Source organism: Hemitrygon akajei, chromosome 6, assembly GCF_048418815.1.
Source record: "Hemitrygon akajei chromosome 6, sHemAka1.3, whole genome shotgun sequence".
NCBI lineage: Eukaryota > Metazoa > Chordata > Chondrichthyes > Myliobatiformes > Dasyatidae > Hemitrygon > Hemitrygon akajei.
This window is the reverse complement of record NC_133129.1, coordinates 104,155,713-104,175,420: the sequence shown is the minus strand read 5'-3', so window position 1 is coordinate 104,175,420 and position 19,708 is coordinate 104,155,713. Positions and strand designations below refer to the sequence as shown.

The 19,708-nt window shown below is 43.1% G+C and overlaps 1 protein-coding gene across 1 annotated transcript in view; it reads left to right on the top strand.

The window, feature by feature from the left end:
• Nucleotides 1-19,708, top strand: part of dnah2 (dynein, axonemal, heavy chain 2) — a 497,351-nt gene that overhangs the window by 305,277 nt on the left and 172,366 nt on the right. Inside the window, exons 45-48 of the mRNA XM_073049044.1 lie at nt 784-921; nt 4,880-5,038; nt 11,124-11,276; nt 17,753-17,844. Of these exons, the coding sequence (XP_072905145.1) occupies nt 784-921; nt 4,880-5,038; nt 11,124-11,276; nt 17,753-17,844 (542 nt within the window). The remainder of the gene's footprint in view (nt 1-783; nt 922-4,879; nt 5,039-11,123; nt 11,277-17,752; nt 17,845-19,708) is intronic.

Here is a 19,708-nt window from a genome sequence, read left to right as displayed (position 1 = left end):
TTTCATTTAGTCCTGATGAAGGGTCTTGGCCCGAAACGTCGGCAGTGCTTCTCCCTATAGATGCTGCCTGGCCTGCTGTGTTCCACCAGCATTTTGTGTGTGTTGTTTGTCTTTCCTTGACCATGCTTGTTCTTGACAAATTTTTCTACAGAGGTTGTTTGCCATTGCCTTCTTCTGGATAGTGCCTTTACAAGACAGGTGACCCCAGCCATGATCAATACTCTTCAGTGATTGTCTGCCTGATGTCAGTGGTCGCATAACCAGGACTTGTGATATGCACCAGCTGCCAATATGGCCATTAACCACTTGCTCCCATAGCTTAGTGTGACTCTGATTGGCAGCTAAGCAGGTGCTTACACCTTGCCCAAGGGTGACCTGTAGGCTAGCGGAAGGAAGGGGTGATTCATACCTCCTTTGGTAGAGACGTATCTCTACCCCACCACCCCATTGTGCCAGTAACATATCCTGTCTTACATAACCATACACTTCATACTTTGTCAGCCTGTCAGTATTCAGACCATGCCACTCAGGGACTTCTGTTAATAATTATTTTGTGACTATGCTGGATCATAACTTTGTGTGTGATGTGCTGTGAATGACTGTGTTTGTACCTTGGTCCCAGAGCAATGATATTTTGTTTAGCTGTGTTTATGTGTATAGTTGAATGACAATAAACAAACTTGAATAGCTGAACCTAAGACCTGCTGATCTGTGAACCACTGCACCAAAGGTAATTTGGAACACCCTGGTTCTTTGACAATGTGTGTTCTCTCTTACTGCCAGGTTTCTTTGCTGTTTGAGGTGGAGAATCTGGCGGTGGCCTCTCCTGCCACAGTTTCACGCTGTGGGATGGTTTACACTGACTACACTGACCTAGGATGGAAACCATTTGTTGAGTCGTGGTTGAACAAACGGCCCAAGGTACTTGCTCGGTTGGTAGGAACCCAAGGTCTACCTGACTGATCTATCAAATGTTTCACAGATTTGCTCAAGAGCTTTCCTTATTGTGGGCGTGTGTATCTGTGGACAAGTGTAAGGTTGGGCTTGTCTCTCCACTGGGAAGCCTTCCCATCCTCAGCCATGACCTTCCCCCATTCTTCTGAATTCACGCTCATGAACCTGGAATCAATTAAATGCCATTTTAGGTTTGTTGTTTTAAGAAGTGTTGCTGTTGGACTGTAAGATGATGGACTAAAGCATAAACCCAATTTATTCACTGTGGGAACTCCATCCCACAATGTCGTACATCTGTTGTTAATTGCCTCTGAAGCTGGTCAATCACAGCAAACTACATCAGGCAGACCCTCCCCTTCAAAGCAGTGTCTCCCTTGCTCTTGTTGTCAGTGTGCCCACATCCCAGGGATTTAATTTGGAGATACAGCATGACCTTCCAGCTGAACAAACCCATGCCATTTAATTACCCCATGTGACTAATTAACTTGAACGTCTTTGAACTATGGGAGGAAACTGAAGCACCTGGAGGAAACCCATGCAGTCATAAGGAGAACGTACAAACTCCTGAGAAATGGCAGATGGAGCTTACCTCAGATAAATTTCAGACGTTGCACCTCAGTAGGCCGAATGCAAGAAGACGATACACTGTTAAGAGCAAAATCAGATTTGGTGAGCAGAGATATCTTGAGATCCAAGTTCATAGCTCCTTGAAAGTGGCTACACAAGTTAAGAGGTTAAGAAGGCTTATGGAATGCTTGCTTTTATTAGTCGAGACATTGAGTTCAAAAGTCAGGAGGTTATGTTGCAACTTCTAAAACTCTGGTTAGGGCCCATCTGGGGTCTTGTGTGCAGTTCTTGTTGACCCAATATAGGAAGGATGATGAGGCTTCGGAGAGGGAGTAGAAGAAGTTGTCTGGTTAAGAGGGCATGTGCTATCATGAGATCTGGATAAACCTGGGTTGATTGTTCTGGAGTGTCAAAAGCTGAAAGGGATCTGATAGAGGTTTATAAGATAATGAGAGGTATAGATAGAGTGGACAGAGAGTATCTGTTTCCCAGGGTTGAATTAGATTCCAGTGAGCATGCATTGAAGGTGACAGGTTCAAGGGGAATGTGAGGGGTAAGGTTTTTACTCAGATGTCTGAAATGTGCTGCCTGGTAGAGGCAAATACAGGTACATTAGAGGCATTTAAGATGTGTTTGGTTGGGCATATGGATGTAAGGAAGATGGAGGGATATGGACCTGGTGTAGGTAGAAGGGATTAATGTGTGTTTCTGATTTGCTTTTTAGCTGGTTTGGCACAACTGTTCCTGTGCTGAACCTGTTCTATGTTCCTTACAGCTTAGTAGCAGGAATTGAACCTGGATTGTAAACACAAAGTACACTGCAGATGCTGGGGTCAAAGGACGAAGGGTCTCGGCCCGAAACGTTGACTGCTCGTTTCCACAGATGCTGTCCGACTGAGTGGGCAGCTGGAGACTTTTTACCAAGGCAAAAATGGCTAATATGAGGGGGCATGATTTTAAGGTGATTGGAGGAAAGTATAGGGAAAGTAAGGATGTCAGAGATAAGTTTTATTTACACAGGAGTGGTGGTGGTGGCAGATACATTAGGGACATCTAAGAGACTCTTAGATAGGCATATGGACTTTAGAAAAATGGGGGCTATGCAGGAGGGAATGGTTAGATTGATCTTAGAGAAGGTTAAAAGGTTGACACAATATTGAAGGCTGAAGGACCTGTGCAACATTGTTCAATGTTCTTAAGAGTCCTTTGGACATGTCTGTTCAAGAAAGTTGGAGCAGCACAGTAGCATAGTGATCAGTGTAACACTATTACAGTGCCGGTGACCTGGGTTCAATTCCCAACACTGTAAGGAGTTTGTATGTTCTCCCCATAACCACTTGGGTTTCCTCCAGGTGCTCCAGTTTCTTCCCACAATCCAAAGGCGTACAAGTTAGTAACATGGGTGTAATTGGGCAGTGTGGGCTTGTTGGGCCGGAAGGGCCTGTTAATGTGTTGTTATTTCTAAATAAATAAAAATAACCAGGAAGGCAGCAGGGTGAGGAAGGTGGGAGTCACTCCACAGCAAGTACTCCGATGGTACTTTTCACCATGCTACTGCGATGCAGTAATGTTTTCAAGGATCAACTTTATTTACCAAATACATCTACATGTATGGGGAATTTATTGTGACCAGTGTGCACCATACAACACAAAACAACAGCACTAAACAATTATAATGAATATAGAATTATATAAAAAGAAAGTTAGAGGTTAAGCTACAGATATGGAACACAATGTACACAAATACCAGCATGTATTTACAATGGAAAACAATATTTTAAAAAGTGGTTTACAATGTTTACAGTGCAGTGCAATGACAGGGGTAATAGAAGGGGGTGGGTTCTAACTAGAATGGCTGATCAGATTAACTGCCTGGGGGGGGATGAAACTTTTGTTTTATTCTCTTTTGCTTCATTTTTCATGAAACCCCCTTCCACTTGTTACATCTCTGGCCTATTGCGTAAGCAATGTCCCTCCTAATGTCAGGAAAGATTGATGTGATTGACACTCCTCCATTTGATAATGTTTCACTTAAGTGTTACTGGGAGAAAATTAGATATGATGTTTTAGTCAATCAATGAGTTTATAGAGTACTGGAGGAAGCTGTGTGATGTGTTGTGTCTGTGCTGTTGCACCATCAGTCCAATTTCTCTGTTATATGCCCATGGCTCTGAATATTACTTACACTGAAGTGTCTCCAGTTCCCTTTCATTTCCATCAGCCGCACGGGTGGAAATTCCAGATTGCCACCTCCCTGCATTCAACAAATGTATTCTTTGCATCTGCTCTGCATCTCCTGCCCATCACTGAATCTGCATTCTTGGACCCCTGAGCCATTCATGGGATTAGCCCTATCTGTTCCTTTTATACACGTAGAAAGTGAGTTAGAGGTACTGTTTTAACAATATCCAAATACTAGAATATCTAAACTGAGAAATTACAAATTTTTGCCGAAGGCCACACAGAAGCATAGATCTGTATAACACAGTACTGGGCCTTTGGCCTACAATGTCGTGGACCTTTTAACTATTTTAACATCAATTCTGGTCCTGTTCCTCCCATTTACCCCTCCATTTTTCTATTATCCACGTGCCTGAGAGTCTCATAAATGTCCCTAATGTCTCTGCCTCTACCACCACCCCTGGCAGGGTGTTCCATGCACCCACCAGTTTGTGTGTAAAAAAAAACTACCTCTGACATTCCCCTCCCCCTATACTTCCCTCCAAACACCTTAAAATTATGCCCTGTTGTTTTAGCCATTTCCACCTTGGGAAACAATTCTCTGGCTATCCACTCTATCAATGTCTCTTATCATCTTGTACACCTCTATCAAGTCATCTCTCATCCTCCTTCTCTCCAAAGAGAAAAATTCCAGCTCACTCAACCTATCTTTGTAAGACATGCCCTCTAATCCAAGCAGCACCCTGGTAAATCTCCTTTGTGCCCTCTCTAAAGCTTCCACATCCTTCCTATAATGAGGCGACCCAAAACAGAACACGATATTCCAAGTGCGGTCTAACCAGCGTTTTATAGAGTTGCAACATTACCTCACAGCTGTTGAACCCAGACCCACAACATATCACACACCTTCTTAATAACCTATTGACTTGTGTGACAACTTTGAGGGATCTATGGACATGGACCGCTGTTCCTCACCATTAAGAATGAAGCTCGACACACTGTACGCCGCTGTATACATGTGGTAAAGTCTCTTTCCAAATGTACACAGAACAAGATAATGAAATCACACAACCATCTACTCCAGCCTCGTCCTGTCGCCCGCAGTGGAGAACAGGCCTTTCTTCACTCTCTGTCTTTATTGCCCACTCATGAATCATGTTATCCCTGTGATCCACAGGAGGAGCAGGAGCAGCTTCAGGAAATGTTTCAGAGAAGCATGGAAAAAACGCTGCGTTTCAAGGCAGAAAATTGTAAGGAACTGATCCCTATTGCTGAGCATTCTGGAGTGGTATCTCTGTGCAAGCTCTACGAGACCATGGCTACAGTGGAAAATGGGGTAATTGAGTAACCCAAGGACAATACGTGGCAACAGTTGTAGTGATACATGTTAACCTTAAGATTAAAATTAGTTTATTTATCACACCTACATTGAAACACGCATCATTTGACAAACACAATCTGAGGATGTGAGCTGTGTGCTCTCTAGTTCACTTGGAGACATCGTTTGCATAGTGGGAGAGAGATTTCAAAAGATGTGTGCAGGGATGTTTGTGACATTCTGCATACCACAGTTCCCTTGGGGACTTTGGATAGCGCATAATTACACACGGCAAGGGCCAAAACAAAGAATTAGGTTTAAATGAGGTTGCCATTATGGGAGTATTAGGGGTAGGGAGTTCAGGCTTTGGCTCACAGAGGCTTCGGCAAGATGGACAGAGACCATGGGTAGATTTTTCACTTATTTTTTTCTTTCTTTCTTTCTCTCTCTCTCTCTCTCTCCTCCTCTCCTCTCCTCTCATCTCTCTCTCTCTCCTCTCTCCTCTCTCTCTCTCTCTCTCTCTCTCTCTCTCTCTCTCTCTCTCTCTCCTCTCTTCTCTCCCCTCCCTCTCTCTGTCTCTCTCTCTCTCTCTCTCTCTTCTCTCTTTCTTCTCTCTCTCTCTCTCTTTCTCTTCTTTCTCTCTTTCTCTCTCTTTCTTTCTCTCTTTTCTCTTTCTTTTCTTTCTCTCTTCTTTCTTTCTCTCTTTCTTTCTTTCTCTCTTTCTTTCTCTTCTCTTCTTTTCTCTTTCTTTCTTTCTCTCTTTTTCTTTCTTTCTTTCTTTCTCTCTTTCTTTCTTTCTTTCTTTCTTTCTTTCTTTTTCTTTCTCTCCTTTTTCTTCTCTTCTTTCTTTTCTTCTCTCTTTTCTTCTTTCTTTCTTCTTCCTTTCTTTTCTTTCTTTCTTTCTCTCTTCCTTCTCTCTCTCTTCTCTTTCTTTCTCCTCTTTCTCTCTTTCTTTCTTTCTCTCTCTCTTTCTTTCTTTCTTTCTCTCTTTCTCCCTTTCTTTCTTTCTCTCTTTCTCTCCTCTCTCTCTCTCTCTCTCTCTTCTCTCTCTCTCTCTCTCTCTCCTCTTTCTCTCTTTCTCTTCTCTCTTCTCTCTTTCTCTCTTTCTCTCTTTCTCCCTTTCTCCCTTTCTCCCTTTCTTCCTTCCTTCCTTCCTTCCTTCCTCCCTCCCTTTAAACCTAACTTCTTTTTATTGCACAGTTAGAGCAGGGAGGATTCCATGCAAGTTAGTGGAATGCTCCTCTTGCGGGATATGGGAAGGCAGTGAGGCCTCAAGTGTCCCTGACCACTACAGCTGTTCAGGTCTCTGGCACTGAGTCAGAGGAAAGGAGGCAGAAGAGCTGAGCTGCAGTGATTGGTTAGGGGAATAGACAGTGGGTTCTGTGGAGGAGAACAAAATTCCTGGATGATATGTTGCCTCCTGGATTCCAGGATCTTAGATTGAGTCAGCAGCATTTTTAAGTGGGAAGATGACCAGCCAGAGATTGCGGTCCATGTAATACCAATAAATAGCTTATGAAGCTTGATGAGGTCCTGCAAAGAGGGTTTAGATAGGTGCCAAGTTAAAGGCCATAACCTCCTGGGTTGTGATCATTGGTGGGACGTGTACAGATGGGACAATTTTTACCTGAACTGGAAGGGGACCAATATCCAGTGCTGCATGGGGGTGGGGGGGAAGGGGTGGATTAAACTAGAGTTGCAGGGGGTGGGAACCAGAGTGTCAGAGCAGATAGTAGAGTGGTTATGGGGAAAGATGTTGGTAAGCCTATGAACAAAGCCAGGAATAGAAAGGTTGAGCATGGTGGACTAATGTTCTGAGTTCCTATTTCAATGCAATGAGTATTGTGGGAAAGGCAGATAAGCTTTGGGCATGGATCAGCATTGTAGCCATTAATGAGATTTGGTTGCAGGTGGGTCAGGACTGGCAGCTCAATATTCCAAGGTGATAGAGTGGGAGGGATTAAAAGGGGAAGGGTGGCACTGGAGAGCTCATCTACTGAGGCTTTACGGATAGAGGAATATAAAAAGTATGACCACGTTAATGGGGCTATATTACAAACCACAAACCACAAGTCAGCAGGATTTAGTGAAGCAGATCTGTAGAGAGTCAGCAGACTGTTGCAGGAAACATAAGTTTCTGATAATAGGTGATTTTAACTTTCCATATTTTGACTAGGACTCGTATAAAGGGCTGGATAGAATAGGTAGTCAAATGTGTTCAGGAAAGTTTCCTTAATCAGTATATAGGTCCCAACTACAAAGTGTGTTAGGGAATGACACAGGGCAGGTGACAGAAGTTTGTGTAGGGGAATAGCTTGCATCTATTGATCATAATGCCATTATTTTCAGGATAATTATGAAGAAGGATTGGTCTGATCCTTGGGCTGAGGTTCTAAATTGGAGAAAGGCCAATTTTGATGTTATCAGAAAAGATTTGGCAAGTGTGGATTGGGATAGGCTGTTTTCTGGCAAAGGTGTACTTGGTAAATGGGAGGCCTTCAGAAGTGAAATTTTGAGAGACAACAGGTTTAGCGAACCTTGGTTTTCAAAAGTTATTAAGGCTGTAGATATTAATAAGAAAAATGTGCATAGCAGGTATAGGCAGGAAGGAGCAAATGAGGTACTTGAGAAGGTACTTGCAAGAAAACACTTCAGAAGGAAACCAAGGGAGCTAAAAGAAGTCATGAGTTAGCGCATGAGAATACCAAGATATTAAGGGCAAAAAGATAACAAGGGACAAAATTGGTCCTCTGGAATTTCAATATGTGCAGCTGAAAGAGTTGGAGGAAATCTTAAATGGACTTTTTCTATCTGTATTTACTTGAGAGATGGATGCATAATGAGGCAAGGTCATGGACCCTATACAGGTTACAAAAGAGGAGGTGTTTGCTGTCTTGAGACAAATTAGGCTGGGTAATCCCCAGGGCCTGATAAGATGTTCCCTCTGACCCTGTGGGAGCAGCAGAAATTGCATGGGTCCTAGCAGGGATATTTAAAACATCCTTAGCCAAGGGCGAGGTGTTGGAGGATTGAGATAGCCATTATTTATGAGAGGCTCTAAGAATAATTAATGAAATTATAAGCTGGTGAACCTGACATTAGTAATGGGAAAGTTATTGAAAGGCATTATAAGGGATTGGCTATATAAGTATTTGGATAGATAGGGACTGATTAGGGATGGTCAACATGCCTTTGTGCGTGGTAAGTCATGTCTACCCAATGTTACAGAGTTACTCGAGGAAGTTACCAGGAAAGTTGATGAAGGCAACTTCATGTACATGAACTTTAGCAAGGCCTTTGACAATGGGAGGTTGGTCAAGTGGTTCAGTCCCTCGGCTTTCAGGATGAGGTAATTAATTAGATTAGGCATTGGCTTTGTGTGAGAAACCAGAGAGTGGTTTTAGAGGGTTGCCTCTCTGATTGGAAGCCTGTGACTAGTGGAGTGCCACAGGGTCCATTGCTGGTTGTCATCTATGTCAATAGTTTGGATGATAATGTGGTAAACTGGATTAGCAAATTTGTGGACGACACCAAGATTGGGGGTATAGTGGACAGCGAGGAAGTCTATCAAAGCTTGCAGTGGGATCTGGTAAAATAGACTAAAAATGGCAAATAGAATTTAATGCAGACAAGCATGAGGTGTTCCATTTTGGGAGGACCATCCAGGGTAGGACTTGCATGGTAAGCAGTAAGACATGGTGGAGTATAGTAGAGCAGAGGGGTCTGGGAATGCAGATCCATAATTCCTTGAAAGTGTCGTTACAGATAAATAGGGTCATAAAGAGAGCTTTTGACACAATGGCCTTCATAAATCCGTGTATTGAGTACAGGAGATGGGATGTTATGTAGGTGCTGTATAAGATGTTGGAGAGGCCTAATTTGCAGTATTATCTGTACAATTAGTCACCTACCTACAGGAAAGAGGTCAATTAGATTGAAAGAATGCAGAGAAAATTTCCAAGGATATTGCCAGGACTTAAGGACCTGGGCTGTAGGGAAAGGTTGAATAGGTCAGGACTTTATTCCCTAGAGCATCGGAGAATGAGGAGAAATTTGATAGGGGTTTAGATAGGGTAAATGCAAGCAGGGTTTCTCCACTGAGGTATGGAGGACTATGGTCCAAGTGCGGGTCAATAGAACTAGACAGAGTAACAGTTCAGCACAGATTGAAAGGGCTAGTTTCTCTGTTGCGGTGCTCTGTAACTCTAAGAAAGTAACATACCCCAGGGAACTACACCAGACAGTTACCAGACATGAAGATATTTGGACAAAAGTTTGCCGAGACCTTCCATTAATGGAGAGTTTTGTGGGAGAAAGTGGTCAGCCAGAAGATTACAGGGAGATTGCACAGCTCTGGACAAGGCAGCTGAAATCTGAGCTGCTGAAGGTGAGACATTTAATTCAAAGATGTATGAGATGCCACAGTTGGAGGGACGTGAAGATCTCAGAGAGTTACTGTATATGGCAGGAGGTTGTGGAGAAAAAGGGAGTGGGAGCTAGCCCATCAAGGCAATTGGAAACCAGGAGGTGAATTTCACAATAGAGGCAGCCAGTATATGGTGTGATAGATGGATAGGGAACAGCAGCGCAGAAACAGGCACTGTGACACATCCATTCAATGCTGAACTGTTATTCTGCTCACTTGTGGAGTGGGAGGGACAGGAAGTTGAAAGAACAGCCAGAAAAGCTTTGAAATAATCAGGTGTGGAGGCCATGGGAGCATGCAGATGGAGGACTGATGAAGGGTTGGTATTATGAAGTTCACATTACAGTCCAGAGAAGGTTCACTGGAATGATCCCAGCAATTAAATGGTTAATTTATGAGGAGTGTTTGATGCTCTGGGCATATATTCACTGGAGTTTAAAAGAATGTGGGGAGTCTGACTAAAACCCACTGAATATTGAGAAACCTAGATGGAATGGACATGAAGAGGATGTTTCCTATAGTGGGGAGTCTAGGACTAGAGGGCACAGCCTCAGAATAGAGGAGCGTCCAGTAAGAACAGAGATATTGAGAAATTTCTTTAGCCAGAGGGTAATGAATCTGTGGAAATAATTGCACAGACAGTTGTGGAGGCCAAGTCATTTGGCTATTTAAAGCAGAGGTTGATAGGTTCATAATTTGTAAGGGTATGAAAGATTATAGGGAGAAGGCAGGAGAATGGGGTTGAGAAGGAACATAACAGTCATGATCAAGTGGCAGATCAGACACAATGGGCCAAATGACCTAATTCTGATCCTATGTTTAATGGTCTTATGGGTCTAGTTGAAAGAGATGTGTCTGGAAACTCAACTCTAGTCGCAAAGGACAGAGAGGCAATGTGCAATCTGCCTCCGATCAGCAGTGAAGCTGGTGTCTAGGTACAGCAGTTCTGTGGTTCTCAATATTTCCTAAAATTTAAAAAAAATGAAGGAAAAAGATGGACATTCCTTCTGCAACCCTCACAAACTGCTGAAGAAACTCAGCAGATCAGACAATATCTACAGAGGGAATAAATAGTTAACATTTTGGGCTGAGAGCCTTCATCAGGACTGGAAAGAAAGCCTGAATAAGAATGTAGGGGGAGGGGAAGGTGTACAAGCTTTCAGGTGATGGGGAAGGTGGGTTGGTTGGGGAGAGGGGATAAAGTAAAAAGCTGGGAGGTGATAGGTAGAAAAGGCTGACAGGAAGAGAGAAGGGGAGTGGGATAGGGGAAGAAATTACTGGAAGTTAGAGAAATTGATGTTCATGCCATCAGGTTGGAGGCTACCCAGATGGAATATGAGATGTTGCTCCTTCAACCTGAGTGTCGCCTTATCGTGGCAGAAGATGAGGCCATGGATGGACAGGGTTGAATGGAAATGTGAAGTCAAATTGAAAAGTTGGCCAATGAGAAATCCTGCCTTTTGCAGTGGTCAGAGTGAAGGTGCTCAACAAAGTGGTACCACAGTCCACATCAGGTCTCACTGATGTAGAGGTGGCCATTTTGGATACAGCTGGTGAAATGTTGCCTCACCTGGAAAGACTGTTTGGGCCAGATGGTGGAGATGGAGGAAGTGTTGGGGCAATGGTCCTTTGTGTCACGGCAGAGGCAGATCTCAGTTTGCATGGTGTCTCTTTTAGGTGAACCCCGCAGATCCTGATAACTACACGCACATGATTTCCATGGTCTTTCTGTTCAGTTTGATCTGGTCCGTGTGCGCATCCGTGGATGAAGAGGGGAGGAAAAAGATGGATAACTTCTTGCGGGAGATGGACGGCAGCTTCCCCAGCAAGGTGAGATGCTCCCTGGATGTGTCTCATTAAGCTCCAGGGGTACTCTTTTGTTCCATTGATCCTTTATGTATACAAAGAGTGAGGGAATGAACCAAGGGAGGGCAATCCAGGAAGATGTTGGAGAATTTAAGAGGCAAGGACTAGGGCTATGCAGCATCAGATGCTTATGAATTGGAGTGGCATGGTAATGTAGTGGTTAATATAACACTATTACAGCACCAGAAACTGGGGTTCAATTCCTGTTGTTATCTGTAAGAAGTTTGTACATTCTGTCCATGACTGTGTGGGTTTCTTCCGGATGCTTCATTTTCCTTCCACAGTCCAAAGACATACAGGTTAGTAGTTTAATTGTTCACATGGGTGTAATTGGATGGTGTGGACTTGTTGGGCCAAAAAGGCCTGGTACTGTACTCTGCTGTATCTGAAATACAATTAAAAAAAGATGTGAGCCACTGGACAAGTTCATGAAGTGCATAAAATTGTTAGAAAAAGAACAGGTGCAGCGCAGTTAGTGGAGAACTGGTCCAGAGCGAGCACAGACACAATGAGCAGAATTTATCCTTTGACAGCACTAGTTGATTAATCAGTCCTAAGGCTGAGGTGCTGTTGTCCCCATTCAGGTGTCTACAGATCACCATTGATCAATATTAGAGTCAAAGAAACTGGAAGAGATGCAGTCAAGATAGCGATAGTATATGGGTATCTGTGCACTTGGACAATAATCTGTTCACCAATTTCCGGCAACTACAGTGACCTTTATCTCATAGTTCCATTTTTTCTCTCTCAATTGTTCATTCATTTCCATTAACATCTCTTCAAGCTTTTTAAACCTTTCCTGCACTCTTGACAGAAACAGAATTGGGCCTATTATCACTGACATTGATATTTGTTGCTTTGTGATAGCAATATTGTGCAATTTTTTAAAAAATTACCAAAACCTACCACAGAAATATAAAAAATAAGTAGGTAGTGCAAAAAGAGAGCAGAATAGTGAGGTAGTGTTCATGGACTGTTCAGAAATCTGATGGCGGAAGGAAAGAAGCTGTTCCTGAATCACAGTGTGTGGCTTCCCTGATGGTAGTTATGAGAAGAGGGCATGACCTGGGTGGTGAGAGTCCTTAATGATGGGTGGCCCCATGAGCACACCCTCCATCATGCCCATGATGGAGCTGAGTGAGTTTGCAACCCTCTGCAACGTTTTCCGATCATTTCATTGGTACCTCGATACTGGATGGTGATATAACCAGTCAGAATGCCTTCCACAGTACATTTGTAGAAATTTGGTGACACACCAGAAGTTGCTGCATCAGCACAGAAATCCCACAGGGTTACTGAAGCGGAGGGGTCACGGAGACAGAGGGGGTTATAGAGACGGGAAAGTTACACAGACAAAGTTACATTCTGTAACTTCTACATTCTGTTATTGTTTTACCCTGGGGAGTTTTGCTAATGCTATTGAGGAGGGTTTAAACTAGATTTGCAGGGAGGTGGGAACCGAAGTGAAGAGGCAGAAGATGGGGAGGTTGGAGCACTAGTAGAGACAGCTTGTAGGGAGCTTGTGAGGAAGGATAGGCAGATTTAGAGCAAAGATACACTCAGCGTGACGGTTTGAGATGCATCTATTTTAATGCAAGGAGTATCATAAACAAGGTGGATGAACTTGGAGCGTGGATCAGTACATAGAATTGTGACATTGTGGCTATTACAGAGACTTGGATGTCTCAGGAACAGGAATGGCTGCTGAGATGTTTCAAAAAGAACAGTGACGGAGACAAAGGAGTTGGGGGCATGGCATTGCTAATTATGGATAGTGTCACGGCTGCAGAAAAGGAGGAAGTCATGGAGGGATGGTCTACTGAGTCAGTGTGGGTGGAAGGCAGAAACAGGAAAGGGGCAATAATTTTACTGAGTGTCTTTATAGACCCCACCCAATAGTAACAGCGATATCGAGGAGCAGATAGGGAGGCAGACTCTGGAACTGTGCAATAATAGGAGATTTTGTGATAGGAGATTTTAACTTTCCTGATATTGATTGGCATCTCCTTGGCACAACTGGTTTAGATGGGGGTGGAATTTGTTAAGTGTATTCAGAAAGATTTCCTGATGCAATATGTAGATAAACCAACTAGAAGAGAGGCTGTACTTGATCTGGTATTGGGTTATGAACCTGGTCAGGTGTCAGACCTCTTGGTGGACAGCATTTTGGAGGTAGTGGTCACAACTCTATCTCCTTCACCAAAGTGCTGGAGAGGTTTAGGAGCAGACAATTTGGGAAAACGTTTAATTGGGGTAGGGGGAAAAATTCAGGGAACATTTGCATGGCTTTCTGCATAGGTATGTTCCATTGAGGCAGGGAAAGGTTGGTAGGGTTAAAGAACCATGGTGTACAAAGTATGTAGAAAACCTAGTTAAGAAGAAAAGAAAAGCTTACGAAAAGTTCAAGAAACTAGCTACTGTTAGAACTCTAGAACATTACAAGGTTATTAGGAAAGAGCTTAAGAATGGAATTAGGAGAGCCAGAAGGGGCCATTGGAATGCCTTGGTGAGCAGGATTAAGGAAAACCCCAAGGCATTCTACAAGAATGTGAAGAGCAAGAGGATGAAGTGTGTGAGAATAGGACCAATCAGGTGTGTTAGTGGAAGTGTGTGCATGGAGCTAGAGGAGATAGAGGAGGTACTTAATGAATACTTTGTTTCAGTATTCACCAGTGAAAAAGACCTTGGCAATTGTGGGGATGACTTACAGTGGACTGAAATGATTGAGCAAATAGACATTAAGAAAGAGGATGTGCTGAAGCTTTTGAAAAGCATCAAGTTAGATAAGTCACTGGAACAGGATGAGATGTACCCCAGACTACTGAGGGAAGTGAGAGAGGATTTCTTTGAGCCTCTTGCGATGTTCTTTGCATCATCAATAGGGACGGGAGAAGTACCGGAGGATTGGAGGGTTGCAAATGCTGTTTCCTTGTTCAAGAAAGGGAGTAGAGATAACCAAGGAAATTATAGACCAGTGAGTCTTACTGCAGTGGTGGGCAAATTGTTTGAGAAGATCCTGAGAGGCAGGATTTACGAGCATTTGGAGAGATATAATCTGATTAGGGATAGTCAGCATGGCTTTGTCAAGGTCAGATTATGCCTTACGAGCCTGATTGAATTCTTTGAGGATGTAACAAAACACATTGATGAAGGTAGAGCAGTGGATGTAGTAAGTAAGGTATTTGACAAGTCTCCTCATGCAAGGCTCCTTCAGAAAGTAAGGAGGCATGGGATCCAAGGACACCTTGCTTTGTGAATCCAGAACTGGCTTCCCCACAGAAGGCAAAGGCTGGTTGTAGATGATTTGTATTCTGCATGGAGGTTAGTGACCAGTGGTGTTCTGCAAGAATCTGTTCTGGGACCCTTCCTCTTTGTTATTTTTATAAATGACCTAGATAAAGAAGTAGAAGGGTGGGTTACTAAGTTTGCTGATGACACAAGGGTTGGGGGTGATGTGGATAGTCTGGAGGGTTGTCAGAGGTTATAGTGGGACATTGATGGGATGCAGAATTGGGCTGAGAAGTGGCAGATGGGCTTCAACCCAGATAAGTGCGAAGTGGTTCATTTTGGTCAGTCCAATTTGATGATAGAATATAACATAAATGTTAAGACTCTCGGCAGTGTGGAGGATCTGCGAGATCTTGGGCCCTGTGTTGATAGGACACTCAAAGCTGCTGTGCAGGTTGACTGTTGTTAAGAAGGCATATTGTTGAGGAATGCCAATGCGCCATGAGATTGAGTTCAAGAGCTGTGAGGTAATGTTACAGCTATAGAATCATAGAAAATAGGTGCAGGAGTAGGCCATTCGGCCCTTCAAGCCTGCTCCACCATTCAGTATGATCATGGCTGATCATCCAACTCAGAACCCTGTACCTGCTTTCTCTCCATACCCCCTGATCCCTTTAGCCACAAGGGCCATATCTAACTTCCTCTTAAATGTAGACAATGAACTGGCCTCAACTGTTTCCTTTAGCAGAGAATTCCACAGATTCATCACTCTCTGTGTGAAGAAGTTTTTCCTCATCTTGGTCCTAAAAGGCTTCCCCTTTATCCTTAAACTGTGACCCCTTGTTCTGGACTTCCCCAACATCGGAAACAATCTTCCTGCATCTAGCCTGTCCCTTTAGAATTTTATACGTTTCAATAAGATCCCCCCTCAATCTTCTAAATTCCAGTGAGTATAAGCCTAGTTGATCCAGTCTTTCTTCATATGAAAATCCTGCCATCCCAGGAATCAATCTGGTGAACCTTCTCTGTACTCCCTCTATGGCAAGAATGTCTTTCCTCAGATTAGGGGACCAAAACTGCACACAATATTCTAGGTGCGGTCTCACCAAGGCCTTGTACAACTGCAGTAGAACCTCCCTGCTCCTGTACTCAAATCCTTTTGCTATGAATGCCAACATACCATTTGCCTTTTTCACCGCCTGCTGTACCTGCATGCCCTGTAAACAACTGGGGTCCCAGCACTGAGCCTTGTGGTACCCCGCTAGTCACTGCCTGCCATTCTGAAAAGGTCCAGTTTACTCCCACTCTTTGCTTCCTGTCTGCCAACCAATTCTCTATCCACATCAATACCATACCCCCAATACTGTGTGCTTTAAGTTTGCACACTAATCTCCTGTGTGGGACCTTGTCAAAAGCCTTTTGAAAATCTAAATATACCATATCCACTGGCTCTCCCCATCCACTCTACTAGTTACATCTTCAAAAAATTCTATAAGATTCGTCAGACATGATTTTCCTTTCACAAATCCATGCTGACTTTGTCCGATGATTTCACCTCTTTCCAAATGTGCTGTTATCACATCTTTGATAACCGACTCTAGCATTTTCCCCACCACCGATGTCAGACTAACCGGTCTATAATTCCCCGGTTTCTCTCTCCCTCCTTTTTTAAAAAGTGGGGTTACATTAGCCACCCTCCAATCCTCAGGAACTAATCCAGAATCTAAGGAGTTTTGAAAAATTATCACTAATGCATCCACTATTTCTTGGGCTACTTCCTTAAGCACTCTAGGATGCAGACCATCTGGCCCTGGGAATTTATCTGCCTTTAATCCCTTCAATTTACCTAACACCACTTCCCTACTAACATGTAACTATATAAGACCTTGGTCACCCCATTTGGAGTATTGTGTTCAGTTATGGTCAATAGACTACAGGAAGGATGTGGATACCATAGAGAAAGTGCAGAGGAGATTTACAAGGATGTTCCCTGGATTGGAGGGTGTACCTTATGAGAATGGGTTGAGTGTACTTGGCCTTTTTTCCTTGGAGCGATGGAGGATGAGAGGTGACCTGATAGTGTATAAGGTGATGAGGGGCATTGATTGTGTGGATAGCCAGAGGCTACTTCTCAGGGCTTGAATGGCTAACACAAGGGGCATAGTTTTAAGCAATACATACAACACGCTGGAGGAACTCAGCAGGTCGGGCAGCATCCATGAAAACAAACAGTCAATGTTTCGGGCCGAGATTCTTTGTCAGGACTTCGGCCCAAAACGTTGACTGTTCGTTTCCATGGATGCTGCCCGACCTGCTGAGTTCCTCCAGCGTGTTGTACGTGTTGCTTTGACCACAGCATCTGCAGAGTACTTTGTGTTTATGCATAGTTCTAAGGTGCTTGGAAATAGGTACTGAGGGGATGTCAGGGGTAAGTTTTTCATATAGAGAGTGGTGGGTGCGTGGAATGCACTGCCGGTGGAGGTGGTAGGCATGGATACAATAAGCCTCTTAGATAGGTAGATGGAGCTTAGAAAAATAGAGGGCTATGCACTGGGGAAATTCTAGGCAGTCTCTAGAGTAGGTTACATGGTTGGCAGAACATTGTGGGCCGAAGGGCCTGTAATGTGCCATGGATTTCTATGCCTTATGTTCTGTTCTATGTCAATGCACTGATGTGATGAATTAATCTGGATGAATAGTGTGCAAGACAAACTTTTCAATGTATCTCAGTACATGTGACACTAGTAAAATAATTTACTGATTTCCTATTTATTTCCTACATGCTGGACTTGAGGTTGAGTGTCACTGAAAGTTGAAGATCATATGCTATTGGAGATCATCTTATTTGTGTTGTTAGGTATTGGAGTTGATTTATTATTATCACATTACCATGATACAGTGAAAAGCTTGTCATGCATACTGTTCATGCAGATTAGATTATTACACAGAGCACTGAGGTAAAACAACAGTTGTGCACAATAAAATGTAACAACTACAGGGAAAGTGACATGCTGGTAAATAAGGTGCAAGATCATAACAAGGTAGATTGTTAGGTCAAGAGAGCATCTTGTCATAAAACAGGTCCAGTCAAGATTATGATAACAACGGAGTAAAAACTGCCCTTGAGCCTGGTGTGTTCCAGCATGCTGTAATCCTGTAAAGTTATTACTGTTTTACTTCTCCCTCTAACTGCCTCATTCTCTCTTGCACAGGAAACTGTCTACGAGTATTATGTGGATCCAAAAACCAAAGTCTGGACCTCATTTGAGGAAAAGTTGATGAAATCTTGGCGTTATCCCTCCAAGTAAGGTCACTGTTTGAGTACATAGTTTGAAAATAACTTTCTTTACCATTGCTTGTCTTGTGCCTCCAGTCAGTGACAGCAGTTTGCTAGTCTTTGTGTAAACCACTATCAAGCTAGTTCCAAGTTCAAGGATTGACTTTATTCACCGTATACATTTATATGTATTAGGGATTTGCTGTGGTGTATTGGTTAGACAAAAACATACAACAAAAACAACATCACTCAACAATGATAAAGAATAAATAATGATTAAAAAACAAACTTGGAGGTTAAAATACAGATATGGAATACAATGTGCATAAATACATAAATACCAGAGTGTATTCATGTAAACAACGTTATAAAAAGTGGTTTAAAGTGTTTACAATGCAGTGACAGGGATGGGGGGGGGGGGGGTGACTAGAATGGTTGATCAGATTAACTGTTTGTGGGAAGGAACTTTAAAGATGGCATAAAGTTTGTGTTTTAACAGCCCTATGTTGCTTTCCAGATGGGAGTTTTTGGAAAAGGCAGACTCCAGGGTGGGTGATGTCTGCAATGATTCTTCCTGTCTACTTCTTTGTCCTGGACTTACTCAACTTCTGTAATAACCTTTGCAATATACAAAACTACAGCAAACTGTCAAATTCTGCTGACCTGACAGTCTGCTGCAGTTTTTGTATTTGTGAAATAACAGCTGATGTGAGGAAGCTCTCTATGATGTTAGTGTAGAATCATGCCAATATGTTCAGGTGAAGGTGAAAGATTTAGCACATAGAAGGGGCTTATTGAACAGCGAGGCATAGTTTCCTTCCTGAGTAGAGAAGCTTTGTGCTGAACAGCGATGGAGAAGTGATTGTCCACAAGCCCTTGAGGTTTTTAATTGACCTTCTGTAAAATGTCTGAGCTGAAAGAATCGCACAGCCTGGACTATTTACGTTAAGGAAGGCTTCAGAATATCCCAGAGCTCCTTATAGTCAATGAAGGCTGTGGACCTTTTGTCATCATTCGAGTATTGAAATACATAGTGGTAAGCATGATGCTATTACAGCTTGGGGCCTTCCAGAGTTTGGGGTTAAATTCCACACCGTTCAATAAGGAGTCTCTGTATGTCCACCCCGTGGATTTTGTATGTTTTCTTCAGGTCTTATAGTCCAAAGATGTATTGGGTAGGTTAATTGAGCATTGTAAATTGTCCCATGATTAGGTCAGGGTTAATCAGGTTTGTCGGGTTGCTGGGGCTGCATGGCTTGAAGGGCCAAGAGGGCCTACTCCCTGCTCTATCACTAAATAAAAAATAGCAACCGGATAGTCTGAAGATGGAGTTAATGGAAGTTAATCCCATAATCTTCTTTACAAAGGTTCTTTGACGTTAACCCAAGGGAGTTAAGAGATCCTTACTTGATGTTGTTTTTGAGAAACAGTATTCCAAGCTGTGCAGTAGTGCAGTGTTCCCCGTGGTGTAGCAAAGTCTCAGCACTACTGTTGGACAGCGTTACCTCAGCAACAGTATGGCACTCTTCTGACTGGTCTGGGGTTCCATAAGACATAGGAACAGAATGAGGCCATAGGGCCCATCAAGACTGGTCCACCATTCCATTGTGGCTGATTTATTATCTCTCTCAACCCCATTCTCTTGCCTTCTCCCCATAACTTCTGTCACCCTGACTAATTAAGAACTTATCAACTTCCACTTTCAAATGGCCATTGACTTGGCCTCCATAGCCATCTGTGACAGTAAATTCCACAGATTCACCACCCTCTGGCTAAAGGAATTGCTCCTCATCTCTGTTCTAAATAGCCATCCCTTCTGAAGCTGTACCATCTGGTCCTAGACTCCCCCACCATAAGAAACATCCTCTCCACATTCACTCTATCTAGGCCT